We start from the raw sequence: 25,044 nt of genomic DNA, 5'->3' as shown, positions 1-25,044 counted from the left end.
ACGATCACACACACACACACACACACACACACACACGGAACGGGCTGTTGGTGAGATCTGTGTGTGTTTGTTGTATCTGTAGGTGCTGCTGCTGGATGAAACACACAGGATGTTCTTCATGGATACAGGGAAGCAGATGATATTGGGACTCCTGGCCAAAGCCAACAAGGTGCATCAAAAATTAATGGAATAATTAAAATGTTTTTATGTTTTTGAAAGAAGTCTCCTCTGCTCACCAAGGCAACATTTATTGATCACAAATTACAGTACAAACAGTCATATTGTGAAATATTATTACTGTTTTCTATGTGAATATTTTGTAAAATGTAATTTATTCCTGTGATCAAAGCTGAATTTTCAGCAGTCTTCAGTGTCACATGATCCTTCAGAAATCATTCTAATATGCTGATTTGCTGCTCAAAAAAACATTTCTGATTATTATCAATGTTGAAATCAATTGTGCTGCTAAATATTTTGTGGAAATTCAGCTTTGCTTTCAAAGGAATAAATACAATTTTAAAATATATTCAAAAAGAAAACTTAATTTGAATTGTAACAGTCTTTCACAATATTAATGTTTTTACTGTTGTTTTCTCCATCAAATAAATGCAGCCTTGGGGAGCAGAAGAAACTATTAAGTATTAAAAATCTTAATTATTTCAAACTTTTGACTGTCATTTCTGTAACGTTTTTTCATAATACAACATGCATTGACAAATTGTGCACAATATGACTAGAAACAGTCATTTATAAAGTAAAAACAGTCATTTTATTTGGATTTATTATCTACTTTTGCATGTGTGTGTGAATGTTTAGAGTCCGAAGGCGTTTCTGGAGAGTTATGAAGACATGCTGCAGTACACACAGAGAGAAGAGACGTGGCCCGTCACCAAGATGGAGCTGGAAGGACGAGGGGTTTGTCCTGTTTATCTGTCTGTCATTCCTTCCTTTGCCATCCTTTTCCATATTCTGTGTGTTAAAGTCTGATTGCAAGCTGGCCTTCTTGACTGTTCCACTGTTGTTATTGTTAACTAAAACATACTTAGTTTAAATAAAATAAAATATAAATATTAGATGAAAAATGTCAACTTCGAAATAAAAGAAGTTGAAGTTGAAGTACAAAAATTTCTGCAATTCTGCAAATTTAAAATATTAATAAATACTATAATAATATATAAATAACACTGATTCTTCTGGACTTCCTGGCTCTCAATTTGGCCTTCTAGAGGTTTGACCTTTGACTTTGCACTAGGTGGTCTGTATGAACTTCTTTGACATTGTGCTGGACTTTATCCTCATGGATGCGTTTGAAGATCTGGAAAGTCCTCCGTCTTCAGTGGTCGCGGTCCTGAGGAACCGATGGCTCTCGGACAGTTTCAAAGAGACGGTACGCAAATGTTAATGCTCTGACTTGAATCCAAACATATTGGATCTACACATTTGGGGGAAAAAAAACCCACATTCCATTTAGAACCAAAAAGGAGAATAAAATAATTTCTTGAGTGCCGCAAGAGTTTTTATTCTCAATTTCTTTAGGAAAATGTGTTTTTAAAGAAGCCAAAAAAAAACTAAACATTTTTTAGTGTTTGATGTCTGTGTCTTGATCGGTCTCTGTATTTCTTAATTTCTGTTTCTGTGTCTCTCTGTTTGTATAAGGCATTGGCTACAGCCTGTTGGTCTGTGCTAAAAGCCAAAAGGAGATTGTTAATGGTGAGTGTGAAAAACAAAACTTGACATTATATCTGTAAAAACCATGTCTAGAATCAGATCACACATCTTGTTTTGTGTTTGTTGCTCAGGTTCCCGATGGTTTTATTGCCCATTTCTATGCCATCTCTGAACATGTGAGTCCAGTTTTGGCTTTCGGGTTTCTGGGCCCCCGGCAGCACCTCAGTGAGGTGTGCACCATATTCAAGGTAAGACGTTCCCAGTGTTCTCCTCACTAACCCTCCCGGTGATCCAGAAACACCTGTAATCCAGATCAACACATAATCTGATGCTAATCTGCTCTCTGTGACACACTGATGCCTGCGATCAGATCGTGAACCCTGTCAGAGAATAGATACAGGGTTTCTTTAAACCGCATAAACACATTTCATTACACCAAATACACAAAATAATGTTCTTTTTTTAGCAACATCATATGACCCCTTTAAAAAGGTCTTAAAATTCACACAACCATAAATTAAGGTCTAAAAAGGTGTTCAGTTGGAGCAGAAAATCTTACATTTATAAAGTCATGGAATCAGAAAAAATGAATAAATAAAATAACTTTGCTTAATCCCTCCTTGTCTAGCTTGTACTAATCTGAATGACGTCTGAAACTTTGTATTACAAGCACTTCCTGTGTTTATTCGTCTCTTTATGATGAATCACTTGTTGTATTCCTCAGTTGCAAGTCGCTTTGGATAAAAGCATCTGCTAAATGAATAAATGTAAATTAAATGTTGAATTCACTGCAGAAAAATTGTTTTCCTCAGTATTTTTGTTTTGTTTTCCAATACAAATATCTAGACATCCTTAATTCAAGATACATTGATTTGAGATACAAAGTGAAGATATGAACAGATCTTTGTTCTAGTTTTAATCATAAACTCAATTCATTTTGATGAATTTCTCATAAATGTATTATTTGAAGTCATTTTGCTTCTCAAATAAAGAATCTTTAGACATTTGCACTGGAAAACAAGTCAAAAATACAGATTTAGCTTTTTTGTAAAATGAATTCAAAAGTAATGGAGATTTGTTGTAAGCTGTATTTACATTGTACATTTAGAAACCATTCTGGCATATTTTGTTCCATTAAATCTATTCCTTAAATTTGCTTTACTTTGTCTTAAAAAGTCTTTGACATAAAAAGTCAAAAAAAAAAAAATTTTTTTTTTATATATTGGTTTGGTTTGAAATGCTAAAACGATCAGAAATGTTCAAAAGGTTGACATTTTTCAGTGTTTTCGAAAGAAGTCTCACCAAGACTGCATTTATTTGATCAAAAATACAATAAAAACTGTAAAATTAGGAAATAATATTACAATTTAAAATCAGTGTTTTCTATTTGAATATATTGTAAAATGTAATTTATTTCTGTGATCAAAGCTGAATTTTCAGCATCATTACTCCAGTCTTCAGTGTCACATGATCCTTCAGACATCATTCTAATTTATTATCAATGTTGAAAACAGTTGTGCTGCTTCATATTTTTGTAGGTACTGTGATACATTTTATTTTTCATGATTTGAACGTTTAAAAGAGCTGCATTTATTCGAAATAGAAATCTTTTGTAACGTTATAAAGGTCTTTACTGTCACTTTTGAGCAATTTAATGCATCCTTGCCTGACTTCATGCATCCACTAAAAATCACCAGTTGATTCAAACACACTGAGACTCACAAGATGTCAAATCAAGTGATATCTAAGTAAAGGTTTATCATTTATTATCATAATCAAAACAACCCGGAATTAATATCACGTTCTCCTTTGATCTCCGCAGCAACAGATTGTTCAGTATCTGAAGGACATGTTTGATCACGATAAGGTGCGTTTCACGTCCGTCCCGTCTCTGGCCGAAGACATCCTCAGTCTGTCCCACAGACGGGCGGACATCCTGGTGGGTTACCTGGGGATTGACAGTCTACCTGAGACCAATGGAGCTTTACCCAAGAGCCCCTGCCAAGCCAACAGCGGACAGCAGGACTGAGGTGCACAATACTAATCTAGACCTGTTCGTTTCGAAAGACACCAGGTCTCATTAGCTATTCGTCATCGTCGACCAATCAACGTGACTATAAAGAGCATTCGTTTAAAAGACATTGATTATTTAGACAGATAAACCAATACTGACTCATCCGAGGTCAACCGAGGCCTTTTCTTGATCTGCTTCTGCAAATTTGCCACCGAATATCCATCGCTGCTATTTAGACACCTTCATTTTAAAACCCCCCCCGACGCTTTGGAAACACTTTCTTTCCATCGTGACCTAGAGGAACTGAGTAAAACCGTCTTTTAGCCAAACTTGCAGCCTGGATTTGAGTTGCAGCTCTTCTGAATCGACCGATGCCTCTTACACCGAAACGCTAGGTTTCGTTTGTTTTATGGGACGGTTTGCAGATTTTTGTGTGCCGTTGAGCAATTGATGTGTGTGCCAATGGCCAAGTAAAGTCTTGTACTGAATCTTGGGTAGCACTGAACACAATGGAGAGAAAGAAGCGAGACAGATTTGTGAGATTTAGTGCAAGTCTCTCCGCACGTTTTGGCAGTTTGAGAGCGTTTCGATGAGAGACTCGCACAGGAAGTGCATCATTCAAGAGTAAAACAGGATGTAGTGTCACATTAGCCGAGCTCACTTGTGTCCTTTGAGAGCTTCTGCAGCCCTTGTGGTTTGCTTTGTAAGTTGCATTTGTTCTCACCCTCACAACATATCAGTCACAGTGTTCATCAGAGCGATATTTAGTAGTCCGTTGGTGTGTTATATTTTCTGTCATCATACTTCGTTCATGATTTATGCACCTTGTTTTTGTCCTCCATCAATATTCAGGACTAAAATTACCTACAATTCTATTATATTCATTATGCATTATAAATTCAATACAGCAGTGGTATTGAGTCACAATTGTAGAGTAATTGTAATTGTAGAGCATAAATGTGCTGTAACTTGTAATTTCAGTCCTTCAAGCTCTGGTTGTTAAACTCTGTTAACAACATCTGTGCCATTGTGATCATTTCGACGCCAATGTGATTTTTGAAAACAAACAAAAAGGTGCATTATTCCTTTACTCTTGAAGGCTATGAGGAAAATGACCTCAGATTCAAGTAAAGTGGATTTGTTTTTTGTTTGCGAGTTATTTATTCTATGAAATATTATAATAGTATACATTTTTTTCTATGACAATGGCACAGATGCTGTTGATAGTGTTTAAATTGCATTCATTCCATGAGAAAAATGTAAACCAAGCAACTGAACAGCATCTTGCAGGCCTTTTGATTGGTCAAACATGTAGTCATGAATTTTACCTGCAAAAACATATATTAGCAAGCAAAATGCAAGCGAATAATTTTAGAAAATAAGGCAAATTCTGGTCATTTTAAAATGGATATGCATGAAATGCCTAAAACAATCCTCAAAATTGCTGAGCCTTTACGAAACTTGACCATGTTCCTTAATTGTGCACAGGAGGCGTTTGTGATTGTTATAGCGTTTCTTTCCTCCTCATATTGACTATTTAAAACTGGTTCCGCCAGTGTTGGGTGTCTTGCACTTTATTTGTTTAAAAAATATATACAGATGTTAATTTTCTCTATTTTTATCACAATAATAGAGTTGTTAATTAGCTTATATCTAGTGCATTTGAATTATTTTTTCTGTTTCATTAAATGTAATTTTTTTTTGGACAGATGTGTAATTTATATAAACTGAAATGTAAACGTATTTAAAATATCAAGCTGCAAATGTGAACGATTGAGGGGTTTTTTCTCATTTAAAAAGGTGGCAAAGACATTGGTTATAACTTGACAGTTGAAGTATAAGGATGATATACTTGAGGGGTTATGAGTGATTGGTTGTGCCTCAATATATTCTTATTAAATGTGCTTCGAATACACAAGTGCACACACACTATTAGATCTCTGCCCTGCTTAAATTAAAATCAAAACTATATGCACCAACTTGGATGCAAAGGTACAATTATTTATAATAACTTGTAGTGATAAATTGCCAAACATATATTTATTGGCTATTGTTAATCGGATGACCAAGATTGTGCACCTCACATTTCATCATCATAAATGGGTTTCTCCCAATTAAATTTTATTTTCAGTGTTCAAATGTGAACTTGTAGAAATATCTTGATGTAGATATGCATGCTTGCATTAGTGCAACAAGACCAGACTGAAGGTATAAGTGGAGAAGGTAACTATTTGATTCATTTCATATCATTCCATAAATGCTGTTTATTCTGCATGAGTTTGGGTGAAGACGTCATGAAATAATGTTTTGACGTGTGCTGCTATCCCGACTCTTTTTAGTTGTTAAAGCTCTGAAACAATCACTCATTGTGTCCGTGTCCCATTTTTGAATCGCATTGGTCCATCTGAAGATTATTGATAGGTATTTGATGTGATTATTGAAGATTCACCAGTGTGCTAAAAGAGTTACTGGCTGACAGTAACGGATGCTCTGATTTTTATATTAAGTTATGGTACCGTTCCTGATAGATGTGCCATTTCTCATGTAATAACTGATTCAAAGCAAAGCACCCAATTGAAGACAGATGTAGGTGAGGTCTGAATGGAATTGTATGAGATGTTTTCATTGAAGAAGGTTGTTATTTTACACTACAGCTGTTGTATTTTGCACCCAGATAATTCACTAAAAAACAATGGTTTGTCTAAAATGTTTTAGCTAGAATTGGGTGTCTAACGATGGCCAAAGAGGATAAATCGTGTGGTGGAAAGCAAATCAAGTCTTTATTTTGTTGAAGTATTTATTTGTTGTTTGTGTGTATTTGTGTTCTTCACTTGCCTGTGTGTGTGTGTGTGTGTTTTCTTGAATGTTCTTACAAATTAATGTCGTTTCAATCATTGTATTAGTTTATTATTGAAAACTGTATTGTCATTTTGCCTTCCCTAGCCAACATAAAGTCTTTATTTTTTCTATATGTCTTTAAAACGTGTCATTATTATAATTTACATATCAAACTTCTCAGGAACAATGGCCACTAGGGAAAACCCATCTGAATATGACCTTTGACCCAAAGCATTTTAAACCTAGGCACATTTTAGTAGCTACATTTAATTCAGTCTCTATGGCTGAAAGTGTGACTTTTTTTTTAAGCTAAAATGATTTAAAAGCAAACTTAACATTTTAATTAAGCATAATAGATTGCTATTTGTAAAACACAGACTACAACTTTTGTCCAATTCAAAAGTAGGTAGTTGTATTCCTTATTTAGCAGCTTAATTAGCAAATTCAAATTCTTGTTCAAAAGTACTTCATGACATAAAATAAAATTGTCTTCAAGTAATGAACCACAGACCCTGTTTTATTCAAATCCAAAACCTTTATTTTTAAAACCCACTGAAAAACCCTGAGTGAACACAAATGGCTTGAACAAATTAGATTTAGTTCCAGGTTAAAAATAAATAAATAAATAATAATAAAAAAATTGAAATGGTCTCAGGCTTTACATATATGTGACTCTCGACCACAAAACCAGTCGTAGGCCTAAGGGTAAATTTTTTGAAATTGAGATTTATACATCATCTGAAAGCTGAATAAATAAGGATAGGATAGGACAATATTTGGTCGAGATACAACTATTTGAAAATCTGGAATCTGAGGGTGCAAAAAAATCTAAATATTGAGAAAATCGCTTTTAAAGTTGTCCAAATTAAGTTCTTAGCAATGCATATTACTAATCAAAAATTAAGTTTTGATATATTTACAATAGGAAATTTACAAAATATCTTCATGGAACATGATCTTTACTTAATATCCTAATGATTTTTGGCATAAAAGAAAAATCAATAATTTTGACCCATACAATGTATTTTTGGCTAATGCTACAAATACACCCCAGCGACTTATGACTGTTTTGTTTTCCAGGGTCACATATTTTATTTTTTTACTGAATTTTTGAATTGTAATAGTTTTTCAAAAAGTATGTAATGGACCAGAGTGAGTGTGTGGCGCTGGTTGCCTTTACGTAGATGATTGAAGAGGATCTCCCCATTCACTTAATTTTTCTTCTTTCATTTGAATAAATCCAATTTTCATATGTCCAGCCAAACGTTTTCTGATTGGTCCATCCCCTAAGCCACACGCCTCTGATTGGCCGACTGTTCCCGTGCAGATTTTTTTTCCTTTGAGAAAGCGCTTGGTGAATGGCTGCGCGTCGGAGCAGCGTCCGGCGAATCTGATTGGTCGAATGCGTCGGGGCGTTTCATTCTGATTGGTCTAACGTGTCGGGGCGTTTCATTCTGATTGGTCGACGACCGATGCCCGGTGTCCGGGTAAGATGGCGTCGGAAGAGCAGTGCTCGGCACCACTTCGATGGCGGTCGATATCCTTAACCCACGTAGAGTATCCGGCTGGTAAGAGCATTTTAAATCGTTGTTTTCCCCTCAAAGCCGTTCGTATCATCATACGACGCTTTATTCGCGCCGCGGCGTCTGTGGCACGTCGCGCAGCTGAATGGACACGGCCAGGGCTGGGTTGCCAAATAGTGCGCTTCGCTCCGCAGGGAACGGAACGCCTGCTGCCAAATAGTGCGCATGCGCGATGGTTTAGTTCGCTCCCTAGTACCCTTACTCAGTTTCTCAGAATATTCACGGTTTATTGTTAAAACATTAATCTAATTGAAGGTTAAATCGATAGTTTCATGAGCAATACTAGCACTACATGCAGGTGAATGCGTCTAATACAAGCACATGAGACCCAAATGTTCCTGTAAATTTCTGGCAAGACTCGTGGCTCTGGTGGGTTAATCCAGTTCAATCCCGGTTGCATCACACCCTTTCTGGGTCCTGTCGTTCGTGAGGGCCTCCCTGGATTTGGAAGTATATAAACTGACCCCAAAACCCTAGAACATGTCTAAAATATACTGCGCTAATGGCAAACGCAGAACCGCTTACGGCATATGAAGAAAACCAAGAACATCTTCCGTGTTTAAACTACCGTCACATAGTTAGATATGTTTGCATATTAAATTGTCGTGCATGAGATGGTAAAACATGCCAGTATAATGTATGCACGAGAGAAAGCAAGCCTGTATATGTGCAGTTTGGCAAATGCAATGTTGGCTTGACATGCAATCAACCTTTATATATGCATATGTGAGAAATGGTTCTCTGTTGGTTGTGAAATGGCCCACTTTTAGTGCTTTATGCTCGGGGGAAGGTTTTAAATACAATCCGAGACAGTTCTTCTGGAATTCTCTGCCATGCATGGACTAATCTTTAGTGTAGTTCATTACTAATTCCTGCACTTTATCTGTTCATAATTTCTCTGATCATTGTCCATTTACTCATGCTTTGAATTGAAGCTGTTTTGCAATTTACAGGACCTCTTTTTTTGTATGTTTAGTTATTAGGCTTTTTCCCGCTATTTAAGGAAAGATTTTTCTCATTTTTTTTATAACGCTTTAAAATCACAGTATTGTGTTACGACCTCTAGGGGTTAGCCGTAACAGAAAAAGGATTTGATTCAGCTGGTTAACAGAGGCCACACCCATCTGGAACACAAACATGTCGACACACGAGCAGAGAGATCGAATACATACCAAAACAGTACACAGATGCAGACTATCTTAAAGGTCATAACAATTGACAAGAAAAAGAGAACTACTCACTGCTCTTAAGTGTGTTTTTATTAATTATGTAAAACATTGCTACAAAAATGTAAAACTTTATTTATATAAATATATATTTTTAAATTGCCTTTTAACAATTTTTTGGATCAGCAAGAATTTTTTTTTTTTTTTTAAAGAAATCCAATTTTTGTATTTATTTATCTGAATTTATTTGATCAGAAAAACAGTGAACAATTTATTTATTTTTTTATTCTGGATTTTTATCTTGTTTTATAGTTAAAAAGTTTGGGGGGAAAACAACGTAGTTCCATAATATGACTCTTTTATTGTCACATGACCTGTTTGTTGTGTGTTTACATTCACAACAAAAAATATCGCAATTATGATATTTGTAAAAAGCATTCTCGTAGAACTTGTAATCACAACTTTTACAAGCAATTTTCCGATTTGTACCATCTGACCGCTGTAAAATGTAATTAAATGGTTATTTCATAATATTTAAAATTGCGCCATACAGAGCACAGAAATAATAACTATCTAATGTCCTTCTACATAAACTATACGTTTATTAAGACATTTGCATAATGACACTTACTTTTTGTGTTGTGTTTTTTCTACTGATTACTCAAATTACACATTTTGGCTTTTAAGTTGTGATAAAAACAGAAGTAGCGACAGATATTTTGTTCTGTATTGTGACGTACATCAGAGTGTAATGGATTATCAAAATAGAAAAAATGTAGGGCGGCATTTATTTCTATGCTGCGTTTGTTGATTGGATGTTGAGATGTGGGCGTGGCCCTGAAAAGTGGATGCAGATGAAAGTGAACTGTGGGGGAGGAGTTTAAGCAGACTAAATGATTGGATAAGTCCTGCTTACATCGTTTTCACCACAAGTTCCAGTTATCAAATTTTAATGAAACATTATAATGTCAAAAAAAAAAAAAAAAAGATAGGCCTACACATGCATGGATGAATTGTTCACAACATGATCTATAACATGCATTTAGAAAATAGATGGGGTAAATTTTTTATTCCAACTTTAATAGTGCTTCCACTATTTTAATGCATAATTCCGAGTTTAAGGAAGTGAACAGCTCTGAGTCGAATGTCCCAGGTTGTTAGTAATTAAAGTAATTGTGACATGGTGTGAATGCACCATTTAATTCAATTGAGTAGTATCCATTTATCATGCCATCTCAGAAATAAACATTTTAATCCAAGTTTGTGTAAATATGTCTGACTTTTGGCAGTTTGGTTTAATGAGTCAGTTGCATACCGCAGAGTAGCTGTTCTGAACGGAACTCTAGTTTGTTTTGACAGGCTCTGTGTGCAAAGAAGAAGGACTCTTAGACTGTTTACACGACAACGATGTAGTCAAAAACTGAAAAGTTTTTCCCTTGCGTTTTAAAAAATTTTCACGTATACACGACAACGTTTTCAAAACGATTCGCGTTTACACATATCCGCGAAAAACGGACAAAAACACTGTATTACGTATGCCAGGCCAGTAGTTGGCGCTGTCACTTTGTTAGTAAACAGTACCTGTAGGGAAGTGACGATTATGTGTTGTATATGATGCGTCTCTGCTGTTGGTTGTAATATTGGTGAAGTAAATCCACACTTTGCTGAAGAAGCGTTAGCAAACTCTTGAGCAGCAACAGCAGTACCATGTACTCCACCATTGTTGTATATGTTTGTTCGTGCTTGCCTTTAGCATCCATCGATTCCGCCATGTTTCTCATTGACACGCCCCCAACTCGGAAACTCGGGGCTTAAAGAAAATTTCGAGTTTCCCACTCGTAATAATGACTTTGTGGTGGCGTTCATGTGCGTTCAACTCGTAAATACGATATATCTGACATGACTTGAACGCACCATTAGTCCCCAAAACGCCGTTGTTGTGCAAACGAACAGGCAAAACGCATAAAAAGTTTCCCGTTTTTGGCTGAAAATGTTGTCGTGTAAACGGCCCCTGAATTGCTAAATCTTGCGCTGTCTGTTTGTCCAGGTGATCTGACGGGGCAGGTATTGGCCTGCATGAGCCTGTTGCCCATCGCGATCCTCGTCGGATTCGTCACTCTGGTCGTCTTTAAGCGAGAGCTACATACGGTGAGTCACATGACGTCACAACCCAGCAGGGTACAGGATCAAATCCCAAACCGCATACTACCTTGTTCTCATTACACGCTTTTCATCCCTTGTGTGCGTTCTCTCTCTCAGATCTCTTTTTTTGGAGGTTTGATCATGAACGAGGGGTTAAACTGGCTGCTCAAACACATTCTACAGGAGCCTCGGCCGTGTGGAGGTAAGTACCGTCATCGGCGTGTTGTTTGTTTAAACAAATGCTCATACATAACTACATCATTATAGGAGAATCTGAGTTTATGTAGACCGCCGTGTGAGTTTTTCCGCCACAAAACGCATGAAGAAGCAAAACAAACTGTGCTTTATTGATTTACATGTCGGTCTGAGTAGGCGGTTCTTGGACAGAATAGTCTGCAAAACTGGACCAGACTTTATGCCAATAGACACAATACTGGCAATACAAGACCGTGCTCAAAAACACAATGGGTAGTTCATGAACTAACCCTGGGGCTTGACCTGCAACCTGTCAAGATACCAGACCAGATTGTTAAGCTTTATGCTGCAGCACCATTCAGTGAGGTTTAGTGAGATCAGCCCATCCAGTCGACCTAGTTCATATCTTGGCAGTCTGATAACAAAAAGCACCTGCAATCTGTTAAAAACAACTAACAGAAGACACAAGAATATAACATACTTAGTACATGCTTGGTTCAGTTCAAAGGACACATTCAAGCACATTATTAATTTAGCTCAGCGATATTAATACAATCTAGGTTATGAATATTGTGACAGAATTAATGTTGTAGGGTGCCACAAGTTTGTTAAAATTTCCAAAGGGTGCCGCGACTAAAAAAAGGTTGGGAAACACTGATCTAGATCACAGTTGTGACTGCAACGGTGTTATTTTAGTATCATTTATATACTATTATATTTCTTGCTAATATTTTGAATTAAATTTTATTTTTATATTTTCTGTTTTTACTTGAATTTTAGCTAAAGTTTTAGAGTTTTTATTAAATTTTTACTTAAATTACTTTTAGTTTATTTAGTTTTAGATATATTTTAGTACTTCATGTTGAACTAAATGAAAATTAAAAATGCTGCCTTGGCAACTAGCTACATTTGGTGTGAAAACAATTGAAAGTAAATTTCACAAGCAAGAAATGACTAGTAATACTTTGATTTAAATGTGTAATTTTGAAGTAGAAAAACTGAAATGGTGTATATATGTGTGTGTGTGTGTGTGTGTGTGTTGGCTGTATTAGATCAAATGGGTGCTTCTACTAAATACTGAGCATTTTTCAGTTTTTCTTTTTTAATAAATCTGCAAAGATGTCAACAATTCTGTGTTTTTCTGTCAATATGGGGTGCTGTGTGTACATTAATGAGGAAAAAAAATTAACTTAAATGATTTTAGCAAATGGCTGCAATATAACAAAGAGTGAAAAATTTAAGGGGGTCTGAATACTTTCCGTACCCACTGTATATATATATATATTTTTTATTGTTGTTGTAAAATTCACTTGAATAATCATTTACAACTTTGAAAAATCCTTTTTTTCAACAGAGTTGCATATTTTTTTTCACAACAGCTGAATATTTTATTTTTTTTAAGTAATGAGAGTTGGGTTTACTTTTACTTGATGATAATAACGCTGGACCGTGACTCAGTTTCTTGTAGCTGTTCTGATTTTTGTCTCACTAAAAAAGCAGATCTTAGTTTGGTGGGATGGTTGACTCTAACTCTTTATTACTTCACAAGTTAGTTCATAACTAGTACCTGACATCTCTGATATTTAGTGAATTTACTGAATTGTGTGTCGTGTCTCATTAACAGGAGGTCACACCTCAGTCACGACAGAGTACGGGATGCCTTCCAGTCACTCTCAGTTCATCTGGTTTTTTGTTGTATACTTTTTTCTTTTTCTTTATTTAAGGTAAGACTTTCTCTTTTTCATTTATAACATTTTACTAAAGTCAAAAAGAACAGAAAGGAGAACTTCTCGCTGCTCTTAGTCATGTTTTAATACTATTTACTTGGAAAAACTACTAGAAAAACATAACTTTATTTACATTACTATATTTATACATTGCCATTCAAAAGTTTGGTATCAGAAAGAGGTCTCTTCTGCTCCCAAGGCTGCATTTATTTGATCAAAAATAAAGTAAAAACAGCAAAATTATAAAAAATATATAACTGTTTTCTATGGGAATATATTGAAAATGTAATTTGTTCCTGTGATCAAATCTGAAATTTCAGCATCATTACTCCAGTCTTTATATCAGCATATCAGAAATCATTCTAATATGCTGATTTGCTGCTCAAGAAACAATTATGATTAGTATCAGTGTTGAAAACGGTTGTGCTGCCCAATATTTTTGTGGAAACTGATTCAGGATTCTTTGATGAATGGAATATATAATATATATATTTGAATCAAAATGATTGATTTTTGTCTTTTTCTCCAGAATGCATCAGACGAACAATGCCAAGTGTGTTGAACTGTTATGGCGGCATATACTGTCCATCATTCTACTGGCAGTGGCTCTGTTCGTTTCATACAGCAGGTAATGAGTGTTTTTTTTCTTTAAGTAAGTGCAGTAGTTGAGTCTTACTGTATTTCGGATGCATTGCTCATGTTTGTCCTCTTAGAGTCTACCTCCTGTACCACACCTGGAGTCAGGTGATTTATGGGGGTGTGGCCGGGATGGTGATGGGAGTGGTTTGGTTTTTTATCACCCAAGAGGTGCTGACGCCGCTCTTTCCCAAGATAGCAGCCTGGTAATGATGCAAGCACATGCACAGATGTTCATTTACAAAGTCACTTACACACACAGAGCTCTATTTTAAGTATCTGTGTTTCTCTTTCTCGCCTCAGGCCAATCTCAGAGTTTTTTCTGGTGAGAGATACAAGTCTCATTCCCAACATCCTGTGGTTTGAATACACAGTAACCAGATCAGAAGCCAGGTAAACTCACCTACAGCATCTACTGCTAAATATCAGGCCGAGGGTGTTTCACATGAGTCTTCTGGGCTATTTTTATAATCATTTTATGTTACTTTCATGTCCTTTTTGTCACTCAACAGAGTAGTAACTAGGTCCGGACGTTATGTCAAATTTTTTGATTGATGACTTTGACCTTTAACCTCCCTTAAGGATTAACCTCATGACCTTTTAATTATCTCCAGATGTGATATACCATCTGTTTTGTAATATATCTGGATTATGTGACCTCCGGCATGAAATAAGAGAATGTTTAAATTGGCCTTTATTGATCTCCAGATGTGCTATGCCATCTGTTTTGTAATATATCTGGATTACCGTAATTAACCCGTGACCTCTACCATGAAATAAGAGAATGTTCAAATTGGCCTTTAATGATCTCCAGATGTGAATATACCATCTGTTTTGTAATATATCTGGATTATGTGACCTCTGCCATGAAATAAGAGAATGTTCAAATTGGCCTTTAATGATCTCCAGATGTGCTATGCCATCTGTTTTGTAATATATCTGGATTACCGTAATTAACCCGTGACCTCTGCCATGAAATAAGAGAATGTTTAAATTGGCCTTTAATGATCGCCAGATGTGCTATGCCTTCTGTTTATAATATAGATGGATAACCAAGGTTGACCTGCGACCTCCGCGGGTGAAACATGAGTTTTGTTTAAATTGGCAGTGTCAAAGTTCAAAATTGAAGATTTCAAGTATGTTTTTGAACTTTTCGTCCGGACATCTGTGGACCACATGTGCGTGGAATCGGGTGGCACGCCATCCATCACAGGGGTTTTGGTCAGTCTACATGGATGTGAGAAAGAGATATTGGTTTAAGGACAATATACAAAATAAGTAAAAGAATAAACAATTTTAAGAGATCAAAGCATTATATATCTCTCTCAAGTTCAAGTTCAAGTTGCTGTATTGGCATGACGTGTGTGTTACAGTATTGTCAAAGCATTTTAGATGTGTAAAATACAGAATATAATTACACCACCAAAGTAAAAAAGGAGACAATAAATGAGAAAATAAATGTAAAAATACAATAAAATAAAAATAACTCACTCTCTCACACACACACAGACATATTCTGGCTGTTTTCTGATTCTCAGCGTTATAATGAAATGAAAATAAAGTATTAAAAACTTAGCTTAATGAATAAAATAAATCAATAAAAATAAACTTTGAGCATAATGAAAAATGACATGCATTTTTCAGGGAGGTTGAGAAATTACATCTTTACACAATGGCAGCGGTGCGTCAAAAGGTTTGCAAATAGTTGAAACGGAATTTTAAAATCTCAGAGTACAGAGAGCTTTTTTACATGTCTAGCTCACAGAGTGAAAATGGGAGGCAGTTGGGGGGAGTGGAACAACACGCACACACACACTTATTTCATGGCAGAGGTCACAGGTTAATTACGGTAATCCAGATATATTACAAAACAGATGGCATATCACATCTGGAGATCATTAAAGGCCAATTGAAACATTCTCTTATTTCATGGCAGAGGTCAAAGGTTAATTACGGTAATCCAGATATATTACAAAACAGATGGCATATCACATCTGGAGATCATTAAAGGCCAATTGAAACATTCTCTTATTTCATGCCGGAGGGCACATAATCCAGATATATTACAAAACAGATGGTATATCACATCTGGAGATCATTAAAAGGTCATGAGGTTAATCCCTAAGGGAGGGGTTAAAGGTCAAAGTCAAGACATAACGTCCGGACCAGTTAATACTCAACAGCCGTAGTACACATTCATTTTTCATTTCATTTATATTTACATTTTACACATTTGCCAGACTCTTTTATCCAAAGCCTTGTTCATTGCATTTAAGGCACATACTTTATCAGTTGCTTTCTCTGGCAAGCGAACCCATGACCTTAGCATTGCTCTACTGTTTGAGCAACAAGACAGCAGATATTTCTGGCACTTTCCAAAAAGGATACAAAATAAGACCTGAAAGATCACACCAGGAAAGTCCGCTAGTTCACTTGCTTTGGTCCGGACCAAATACAATGTTGATTTTTTTTTTGTCTGGTGCGGTTCGCTTTCACACTGCCCTTTTTGCAAGTGAACCAGAAATTGTAAACAAAACCACACATGTGCTAAGGTCAGCCATTCATTGGACAGAAATTCTCAAGCATGCTGGGAAAAACAGGAAGTGCAACCCATCGTTCAGAACTGTAAAGGATCTACTTTTATTTGTGTGCACTCACAATGTAAAGAAAACGTTGTGTTTTTGTAAAATAAAGAAAACAAATAGGATGCGCTTGCCGTCTCGGTCTTGAACAGGAGCGCTTCAAATAAATGCAATGAAACTCAGCGAATATTTTCCTTACAGACATGATGAATATATCTATAGAAAGCTTTAAATGACTACAAAACGAAATAATTCAAATCCAAAACAAAAACTCTTTCATTATGTAATCCGTAAAGATAAATTTCTCTCTAAAGGCACGTGCAATGAGGAGATGGCGAGTCAGGATTGTCAACTTCATCTTTGCAACACTGACTCAGAAAACACTAGTTTATTAACACATTGCTGTGCGCCATGGTCACGAAAAATCGTCATTTGCATGCGTTTTTAAGCATTGCGGTTTAAAAACAAGTGATTTAAGCCATTGAAATGCAAGCAACAGCACTATATGCGCGAGCTGTCTGTTTCTGAGCGTGATTTCTGCAATTGGGTCGGATCGAGGTCGGGTCTTAAACGAACCGTACTAGAGTTCGTTTAGAAGCGGACCGAGACCACCTCTTCAGCTGGGTCTCGGTGCGGTTGTTTGGTCCGCACCCGAGTGCGATTGCTGTATTCACACCTGCCCAAAAGATCCGCACCAAGAGGGGAAATGAACTTGAGTTCGATTCAACTGAACCAAACAAGACAGGTGTGAATACACCCTTAAAAATAAAAGCTATTGACAGAAAGTATGCACAACTTGCAACTAATATTAATATTATTTGGAACTAATATGGGACATGTATATAAACAGATATTTCATTGTTTTCTAGCCTAAAACCTAAAATAAACCTAAAAATTCTAAACAAAAAATCATAAATAAATAAATATATATCTGTTACACCCCTAATACATACATGCATGCATACATACATACATACACACATATATATATATATATATTCATTAAAAAATAATCAAATGAAACATGCCTTATTTAACCTAAATATCTTGAGTTTTTTTTTTTCCTCAGTGAGAAGGCTACAAAATAAGATTTGAAAGCCTTGTTCATATGAAAGATGAAACTAAATATTATATGAGCTTGTTTGATTTTCATTTATTTTGTATGAAGTTTGCAATTCTTGCAACTAATTTGGGATATGTCTATAAACAAAATCTATAAACAAAAAAAGCCTAGCCATAAAAAAAGAAATATGTTATAATAATGTTATAATTATGTTTATTATATTATGTTATATATAATGTTAGCATTTAAAAAATACTTTAAATTATTATTTGTTATTTTTGTGTGTGTGTGTGTGTGTGTGTGTAATAAAACTATATAGGGGCTAACTAGTTTTGGACAGAATTTTTGGTTATAGTTAGCTTAAGGTTAATGAGTTAACTTAATAAACTTCCATGAATTAAAGAGAAATATTTTATAATTTTTTGCAAAATAACTTTATTAGCAGGCTTGACTGGTTGAGCTTGTTGAATGCAGTTAGCATGACAATGCGTGTAAAAAATTTAAATTTGAATGAGATAAGAGACTCGTCTATGACGGGAAGACGAGTCATTCCATAATGATGTCACTTCCTTTGTGTCACAATTTGTTCCATATTTTTAGTGGGAAAATCTTGCAGCGACAGGTTTGCATGAAATTAAATTTTGGTATTTAAAATAAGTTAAGTATAGGTGACGTGTTATAGGCTAACTTGTTTGTTGCGTTATCCTAGTAAAAAGTGCCTTCTAAACTTTTGACTTACACTTTTCTTTTGTCGTCTTCTCATACAGAAACAGACAACGAAAGCTGGGAACGAAGCTTCAGTGATTTTCTGCGAAACCCAGTGAAAACTGACAGAAAGGACCACACACACACATACACACACACAAACACACTGGAGTTTCATAGTCTGGACTGTTCTGGTTGATGTGAACGCGCAGAACAGTGTACTTGTGGACCAAAGGAGCGAGTTCGTATCGCAGACGTGACCGTTATCACATGACCCAACCGTTCGCACGACAACATGGCCTTCTCCTCCCCCCGTCCTTAGGCTGCCCCTGCGCTCCTAATGCATGCGGACCGTGCAAGAGACAAAAACTATTTAATGACAAATGTAATATATATTTTATTCATTACCATTCACAGGGAAGATCTTAACAGCGGCGTGAAGGGGGGAAGAGGTGGAAGTGAAAGAAAGAGAGTTTTATGACGCGACAAACCTATCAGCATGGCATTACTTTTATTTAAAAGGACCAGGGAAAGGAATGCTGGGTAATAAACACAGGAGAGGAGGAGGAGGGGAGGAATGCAGACGCAAATGCAGCACAGATGAGGGTGGGGGGACAAAAATAGCTTTTGCTCGTTTGTATATCATAAAAGACGTAAATACTCATCGCAAAATATGTCCAGGTCACATTTCACCCCAAAATAATAAAAAAGAAATGTAAGGCTATTTTTAGGGCGTTTATTGTTTGCATTTGTGACATTTTCATTTTATTATCAAATTCTCATTAACGTCATGTGTCCAGACATTTTATATTTTTTTTGTCGTCATAAATTGTTACCATGTAAAAATCTCTTAATGGTTTCATTTTCTTTTGGCAAAATAAATACTTATTTTTCAATTTTGAGGTGAAACACATGGAAGTTGATTCTGCGATGGAATGTAATTTTTTTTTTTAGCACAATTCTGACTTTTTTTTCCTAAGAATTGCAAGTTTACATCTCACAGTTCAGACTTTTTTGTACAAATGATTAAATTCTGAGTTTATACCTCGCAATTCTGCCTTTTTTTTTTCTTCCTTTTTTTTATATATATATATATTGAAATTTTGACACTTGAAATCTTAAGAGTCCTGACTTTTTTTCCGAAGAATTGCAAGTTTATATCTCACAGTTCAACGAGTTTACATCAAACAGTTCTCCCTCTTTCCTTGCATCTCTGACGATTTCTTGCAATTCGGAGTTTTGCAAGGAAATTGAAAAAGGAATTGCAAGGAAAAAAAGTTAGAAATTACCGTTTTATTTGTTTTATTCTGTGGCGGAAACGGGCTTCCATAGAAACATGACCCTGGCAGGTTATTCACCTTAGATAATTCACCTTAGATAAAAAGTGTAATGAAAACTAAAATAATTTGCACTTTATGAATTTGACTTTTAAACCAATCATATTAACACTATTTTTTTAAAATAATGAATTGTTTCTGCTCTTTGCTGGCTCTTTTTGTTTTAAAGTTTGTCCACCGACAGACGGTATCCCCCATGTCTTGAGCATAAAGGCATTGCAGAACATGGTGTTGTTACAACTAGTTCCAGATTTGTTGGTCTCAAATGGTGCTGGGAACAAAATTAGGTCATAGGAACAAATTTAGTGCCTGTTTTTAGTCCGAATTATGTACTTTTGTTTCAACCCCATTTGCATTATGTTGTGTTAGACTTGTGATCCGATAACACATTTTTCAGATTTATTGGGCCTTACGTCAGTTATGTTTGTTTCCATGTGCAGATGACATGGAAAAATTATAATTAAAACATCATTCCTTTTTTATTAATACCAATCAACATCTCAAAAGATGCAGTTCTGATGGGACAGGAAAAATAATGCTCAGTTTTTTATATTAACATTTATTGTATTTTTTTTCCTGTTTCTGAACCATTTGATGTGGGCAGGTTGTCGGTTTTCACACCTCTGCTCTGATTTTCCCATAATACCACTTTTGAGTATATATGGACGCCTTTGCTACTGCTACAACATGATTACATGACAAATGGAAATACGAAAAGGACAAAAAATAATCAGAACCTAAACCTCAGGTTGAACTCTAGCATGTACCGAGGCCTGTTCTTTTAGGTTGATGTAGAAACTGTCTGTGACGGGGTGTTTATATAAAGGGAAGGGAGGTTATTACATAACTCGAAGATGATCCTCTCTTTTATCACGTGTAATTCATATCAGGCTGAATAAAAAACAAAATATGTTTATGTATGAACTGTTGCACTTATTTGTGTCCGTCTGAGCAAATGTGGATGTTGATTTTGTGTTTAGTAGCAAAATTCGTTTATTTAAAAATTGATTTATTATTGTGTATTATCAATTCCAAAAGTTATTTTTCTTCAGTTTGAATTATTTTGTTATTTCACCATTTATTTAAGAAATCTATGTACTGTATTTTATTAACTACAACACTATAGTGTCGATATACACTAAAATTAAAGCGTGAATATTATTTTAAATTATTAAAGTACAAATACTTTCATTTAATTAACACAACTGTATTCATTTTAATAGTGATTTTTGGTGAAAAGCTTAATATAATTCAAAACTATTATTTCAACCTAAGCTAAAATCAAATCAAATTCAGAGCTATGTTAAATGCCACATAATATTCAGTTTTGTTAAATGACACTTGTCAATAATTCTAATTTACACAATTCAAGTTTAAACAGTTTTGTCAAATTATATGCTCCATAAGCTGCTCGTTGAACAATTACTGTATAACTATCTTCCTCCTGTGCGTTATTGCGCAGCTTTATGGTCTTAACGCAAGCCCTTTATTTTTCGCCGATCCCGCGCTGTGATGCTGCGCATGCGCAATGGACAGACCCGCCCCCAGCATTACGTCACCGCAGTGCGACTCGGCGGTAGGCGGGAGTTTAGTGGAGAGCAGAATCGAGCGCAAGAAGACGGAGAGAAAGAGACCATGTAAAACACACTGTTGAGTGGACTTAAGGTATTTACAACCGTGTCATTGTGGATTTGAGATGAAACAGCGCTGAAAGACTCAAAGTTTCCTCCGTTGGAGTTTTGCGGGTAACCCGTTTGTTGTTTTTTGGTTGCGTTTGAATCCATTCCTCATGTTTACATTTGACTCTTTGTGGTGTGCGAACGAAGTTCACTCTTCCTCCTGCAGGGACCTCAGTGTTTATAGCTTTGTGAGGCCTCGAGTTAAAAAGTAAAAGCTCTGTTTTGTCTGTGTTAATGTGACGTCTTTTGTTTGGCAGCTCTCTGACGCACTTCAGCTTATACTTTCTTGATAGTGTGGACAATAGAAACATTTGTGTAAATTAAATGATATCATTGTTATGGTTGGTCAGTGAGTGCATGTTGGCTCTCCGCTCTTGACTCTGGGATGGCTTTAGTTTGTGTAAATCAGAACAGAAATCACCCACGGTGCAATCTGATCAGTTTCGTTTCTTCTGTTCGTATAATTCAAGTAACGTTAAGGCAACCAAAGGATTTTCATAGCCACTGATCTGACTATCAGAAATACAGTTTCTCATCATTTAAAAAAATAATAGTTTCTTATGTTCATATAGAAAACAATATGTACTTGCAGCTGAACACTATTGTAGTTTATACACCCTTGTTATGCTGTATGCATAATATAATCTTTGTGCAAACATACAATGGAGGCTGCAGAACAGGCATATTATTGACCTTGGTTTGTATACTTATTAGACGCAGATTTCCACTGTGTGGGAACACTTTTGTCTTATCTTTTGGCTGTTTTGAGCACACATATACACACACTAGTGTGAACTCACACCTGTATTGAACACACACACACACACACACACACACACACTAGTGTGAACTCACACCTGGGGAAGTGGGCAGCCATTTGCTGTGGCTCCCGAGGAGCAGTTTGGGGGTTGGTGCCTTGCTCATGTGCTCCAGAGCACCTCAGTCGTGGTATTGAGTGTGGAACAGAGCACTCTTCATTCACTTCCCCCACATAAATTTCCTTCCGGTGCTGAGACTTGAACCCGTGACCTTTGGGTTACAAGACCCCACCAAGCTACAACCTTCAGATTACATCTTTCTTCTTTCTCTCTCTCTCTCTTTCTTTCTTTTTTTTCTCTCTCTCTGTCTGTCTTTCTTTTTGTTTTTCTCTCTTTCTTTCTCTCTTTTTTTCTCTCTTTCTTTCTCTCTGTCTCTTTCTCTCTCTCTCTCTTTCTTTCTTTCTGTCTCTTTCTCTTTTTCATTCTGGACCCTGGACCATAAAACCTTTCATAAGGGTCAATTTTTTGAAATTGAGATTTATACATCATCTGAAAGCTGAATAAATAAGCTTTCCATTGATGTATGGTTTGTTAGGATAAGACAATATTTGGCCGAGATACAACTATTTGAAAATCTGGAATCTGAGGGTGCAAAAAAATTAACATATTGAGAAAATTGCCTTTAATGGGATAGTTATAATCAGAGTCCAGAGCCTCGATCATAGCATTATAACTAGGGTTGGGTACCGAAACCCAGTACCTATGTAACCAGTATGTACTACCGAATCAGAACGCAGATTTTGGTGTAGAGGTCTGCATTCCTGCGGCTCTCCCGCGGGACCCGACCGGATTTTCTGCACCGTGGGATTAAATTCCAGAATAAAACAGTAGCCCCTCACTGCAGAACAAAGATCCAGGGGGCGGGGTTGGATCCACATCTAGGGGGTGGAGATTGATAGGTTTAGGGGTGGATATGGGTGGGTTTAGGGATCAGATGGTGGAGACGGGTGGGTTTTATGTATATGTAAGGTGGGAGGAGTTGGATCTGGATCCAACCTCGCCCCCTGGTTCTTGTGCTCTGCAGTGAAGACCATCTCGAATAAAACGCGGTAGTGGTCGGTAACTCTGGTGTAATTTGAACGGGAGCGGGCGGTCTAACAATATCCCGTTCCCGACGTCCATTTAGAACAGCATATCTGCGATTTATTCTTATCATTGATGTATGGTTTGTTAGGATAAGACAATATTTGGCCGAGATACAACTATTTGAAAATCTGGAATCTGAGGGTGCAAAAAAATTAACATATTGAGAAAATTGCCTTTAATGGGATAGTTATAATCAGAGTCCAGAGCCTCGATCATAGCATTATAACTAGGGTTGGGTACCGAAACCCAGTACCTATGTAACCAGTATGTACTACCGAATCAGAACGCAGATTTTGGTGTAGAGGTCTGCATTCCTGCGGCTCTCCCGCGGGACCCGACCGGATTTTCTGCACCGTGGGATTAAATTCCAGAATAAAACAGTAGCCCCTCACTGCAGAACAAAGATCCAGGGGGCGGGGTTGGATCCACATCTAGGGGGTGGAGATTGATAGGTTTAGGGGTGGATATGGGTGGGTTTAGGGATCAGATGGTGGAGACGGGTGGGTTTTATGTATATGTAAGGTGGGAGGAGTTGGATCTGGATCTTGGATCTGGATCTGGCTGTACCGTGGTAAATATACGGCCCTCAGACAGAACAGGCAGGTTGTCGATGAGTGAGTGAGCAGAATAAGGATGGAGCAAAGTGTGGATGCGCTGTCCTTGAAGGACGTTCAACTCGGGTTTTGTTTATATTTTGCTTAGCCTATCATTTTAAATGAAAGATGTCGTATTTATTTATTTTTCTCTGCGACACTTTTCCTACTGTGTACAGCAAAATGTTAAACGAATTTAGTATTTTGACATCTTTTCTCTCTGCGACACTTTTTCCCTATTGTGTTGTCAATGTTAAACGAATTGTATTCTGACAAGACGAATACAAATAAGAACATTTTTGTTTTCTGTGACACTTTTTTTCCTACTGTTGCATAAAATATTATGAGATTCTGGAAACGAGATCTAAATTTAGCGGGAACGGTCGGGTTATTCTAAGCGGACAGCGGGTGAGCAAACAGTGAATATATAGCAGGAGCGGGTGGGTGTGTAATAGAACCTTGCGGGAGCGGGACTGAAAAAACAGTCCCGCGCAGGAATTCGTGATCGCCTCAGTCCCCTTTAAATTTCATATGAAAACGGCGGCAGACTTCGTCTCCTCCCGTCTTTCAGCGTGCTCTTCAGTCCGCAGACCGCGGTGGCGCAGCGCGAGTGGACTCAAACAGAAACAGACGACACAAGGTGTGTGTTTATCGAAAGATTGTTATAATATCTGCATCTGTGCAGTTCTTTGTCATAAATACAGTTTACAAAATGTCACGGGGAAGCAATCGGTTTCCCATCTAACGTTAGGCTACTGTAAAGTTTTCGCTGCGTTCACCGCTCATCACACCACAGCTGTTTCCTCCAGCGAAAATCTAGCCATTAACACATATGAACGCATACTTTATAAAATGATCATGTTGCTATTTTCATTTGAAAATGTAATATTTAATATAAAACATTACAGTGCATGTGGCATACCTTACAGTCATTCACAGAACTGATTAAAGATAGTGACAGACAGCACTCATTTTAACTAAATATCAGAGTGATTGACAAGATATACAGTAGAAACATTGTGTTGTTTTGCATTAAATAATACATTTATTAGCCTTCTTGACACTATCTACAATCTCAATTAGGAGTGTCAATGGTCCATTTGAGAGATAGGTGTCGGTACTGCACTTATAAGTCTGCGATCGTGTCTTTACACGAACCGTGCTCTGGCCCACCTCTTCCAACAGAGCCAGGGACGGCTAAACGAACCGGGA

General features: G+C 36.6%; 3 protein-coding genes across 4 annotated transcripts in view; all 3 read left to right on the top strand.

Annotated features, from left to right (window-relative positions):
• The window catches only part of miga2 (mitoguardin 2), a 13,267-nt gene extending 7,625 nt beyond the window's left edge, over positions 1–5,642 (top strand). For both annotated transcript variants that reach the window (XM_016548619.1, XM_016548618.1), the window contains exons 11-16: positions 83–169; positions 817–915; positions 1,253–1,387; positions 1,657–1,710; positions 1,800–1,916; positions 3,491–5,642. In XM_016548619.1, the coding sequence (XP_016404105.1) occupies positions 83–169; positions 817–915; positions 1,253–1,387; positions 1,657–1,710; positions 1,800–1,916; positions 3,491–3,697 (699 nt within the window). In that variant the 3' untranslated portion in view covers positions 3,698–5,642. The remainder of the gene's footprint in view (positions 1–82; positions 170–816; positions 916–1,252; positions 1,388–1,656; positions 1,711–1,799; positions 1,917–3,490) is intronic.
• A 2,312-nt stretch (positions 5,643–7,954) lies between these two features.
• LOC107737174 (dolichyldiphosphatase 1-like) lies at positions 7,955–19,235 on the top strand. Its single transcript, XM_016548617.1, has 8 exons — positions 7,955–8,088; positions 11,317–11,417; positions 11,529–11,613; positions 13,231–13,330; positions 13,863–13,961; positions 14,047–14,175; positions 14,273–14,362; positions 18,382–19,235. The coding sequence occupies exons 1-8, from the start codon at positions 8,013–8,015 to the stop codon at positions 18,416–18,418; spliced, it is 717 nt and encodes a 238-aa protein (XP_016404103.1). The 5' UTR covers positions 7,955–8,012; the 3' UTR covers positions 18,419–19,235.
• A 2,043-nt stretch (positions 19,236–21,278) lies between these two features.
• The window catches only part of LOC107737190 (probable helicase senataxin), a 32,239-nt gene continuing 28,473 nt past the window's right edge, over positions 21,279–25,044 (top strand). Inside the window, exon 1 of the mRNA XM_016548636.1 lies at positions 21,279–21,401. The gene's annotated coding sequence lies outside the window, so the exon portion shown is untranslated. The remainder of the gene's footprint in view (positions 21,402–25,044) is intronic.

The sequence above is a fragment of the Sinocyclocheilus rhinocerous genome, unplaced genomic scaffold (assembly GCF_001515625.1).
Source record: "Sinocyclocheilus rhinocerous isolate Xijiao unplaced genomic scaffold, SAMN03320098_v1.1 scaffold284, whole genome shotgun sequence".
In the NCBI taxonomy this organism is placed as follows: domain Eukaryota; kingdom Metazoa; phylum Chordata; class Actinopteri; order Cypriniformes; family Cyprinidae; genus Sinocyclocheilus; species Sinocyclocheilus rhinocerous.
Note: the sequence above shows the minus strand (reverse complement) of the source record. Positions and strands in the feature narration are given on the sequence as shown.

Bases quoted from the DNA above. Each gene is read 5' to 3' on its own strand.
- LOC107737174 (XM_016548617.1), top strand. From the start codon at position 8,013: ATGGCGTCGGAAGAGCAGTGCTCGGCACCACTTCGATGGCGGTCGATA. The intron at 11,418-11,528 runs GTGAGTCACATG...TCTCTCTCTCAG, and splicing joins TTAAGCGAGAGCTACATACG to ATCTCTTTTTTTGGAGGTTT. The intron at 13,962-14,046 runs GTAATGAGTGTT...TTGTCCTCTTAG, and splicing joins CTGTTCGTTTCATACAGCAG to AGTCTACCTCCTGTACCACA.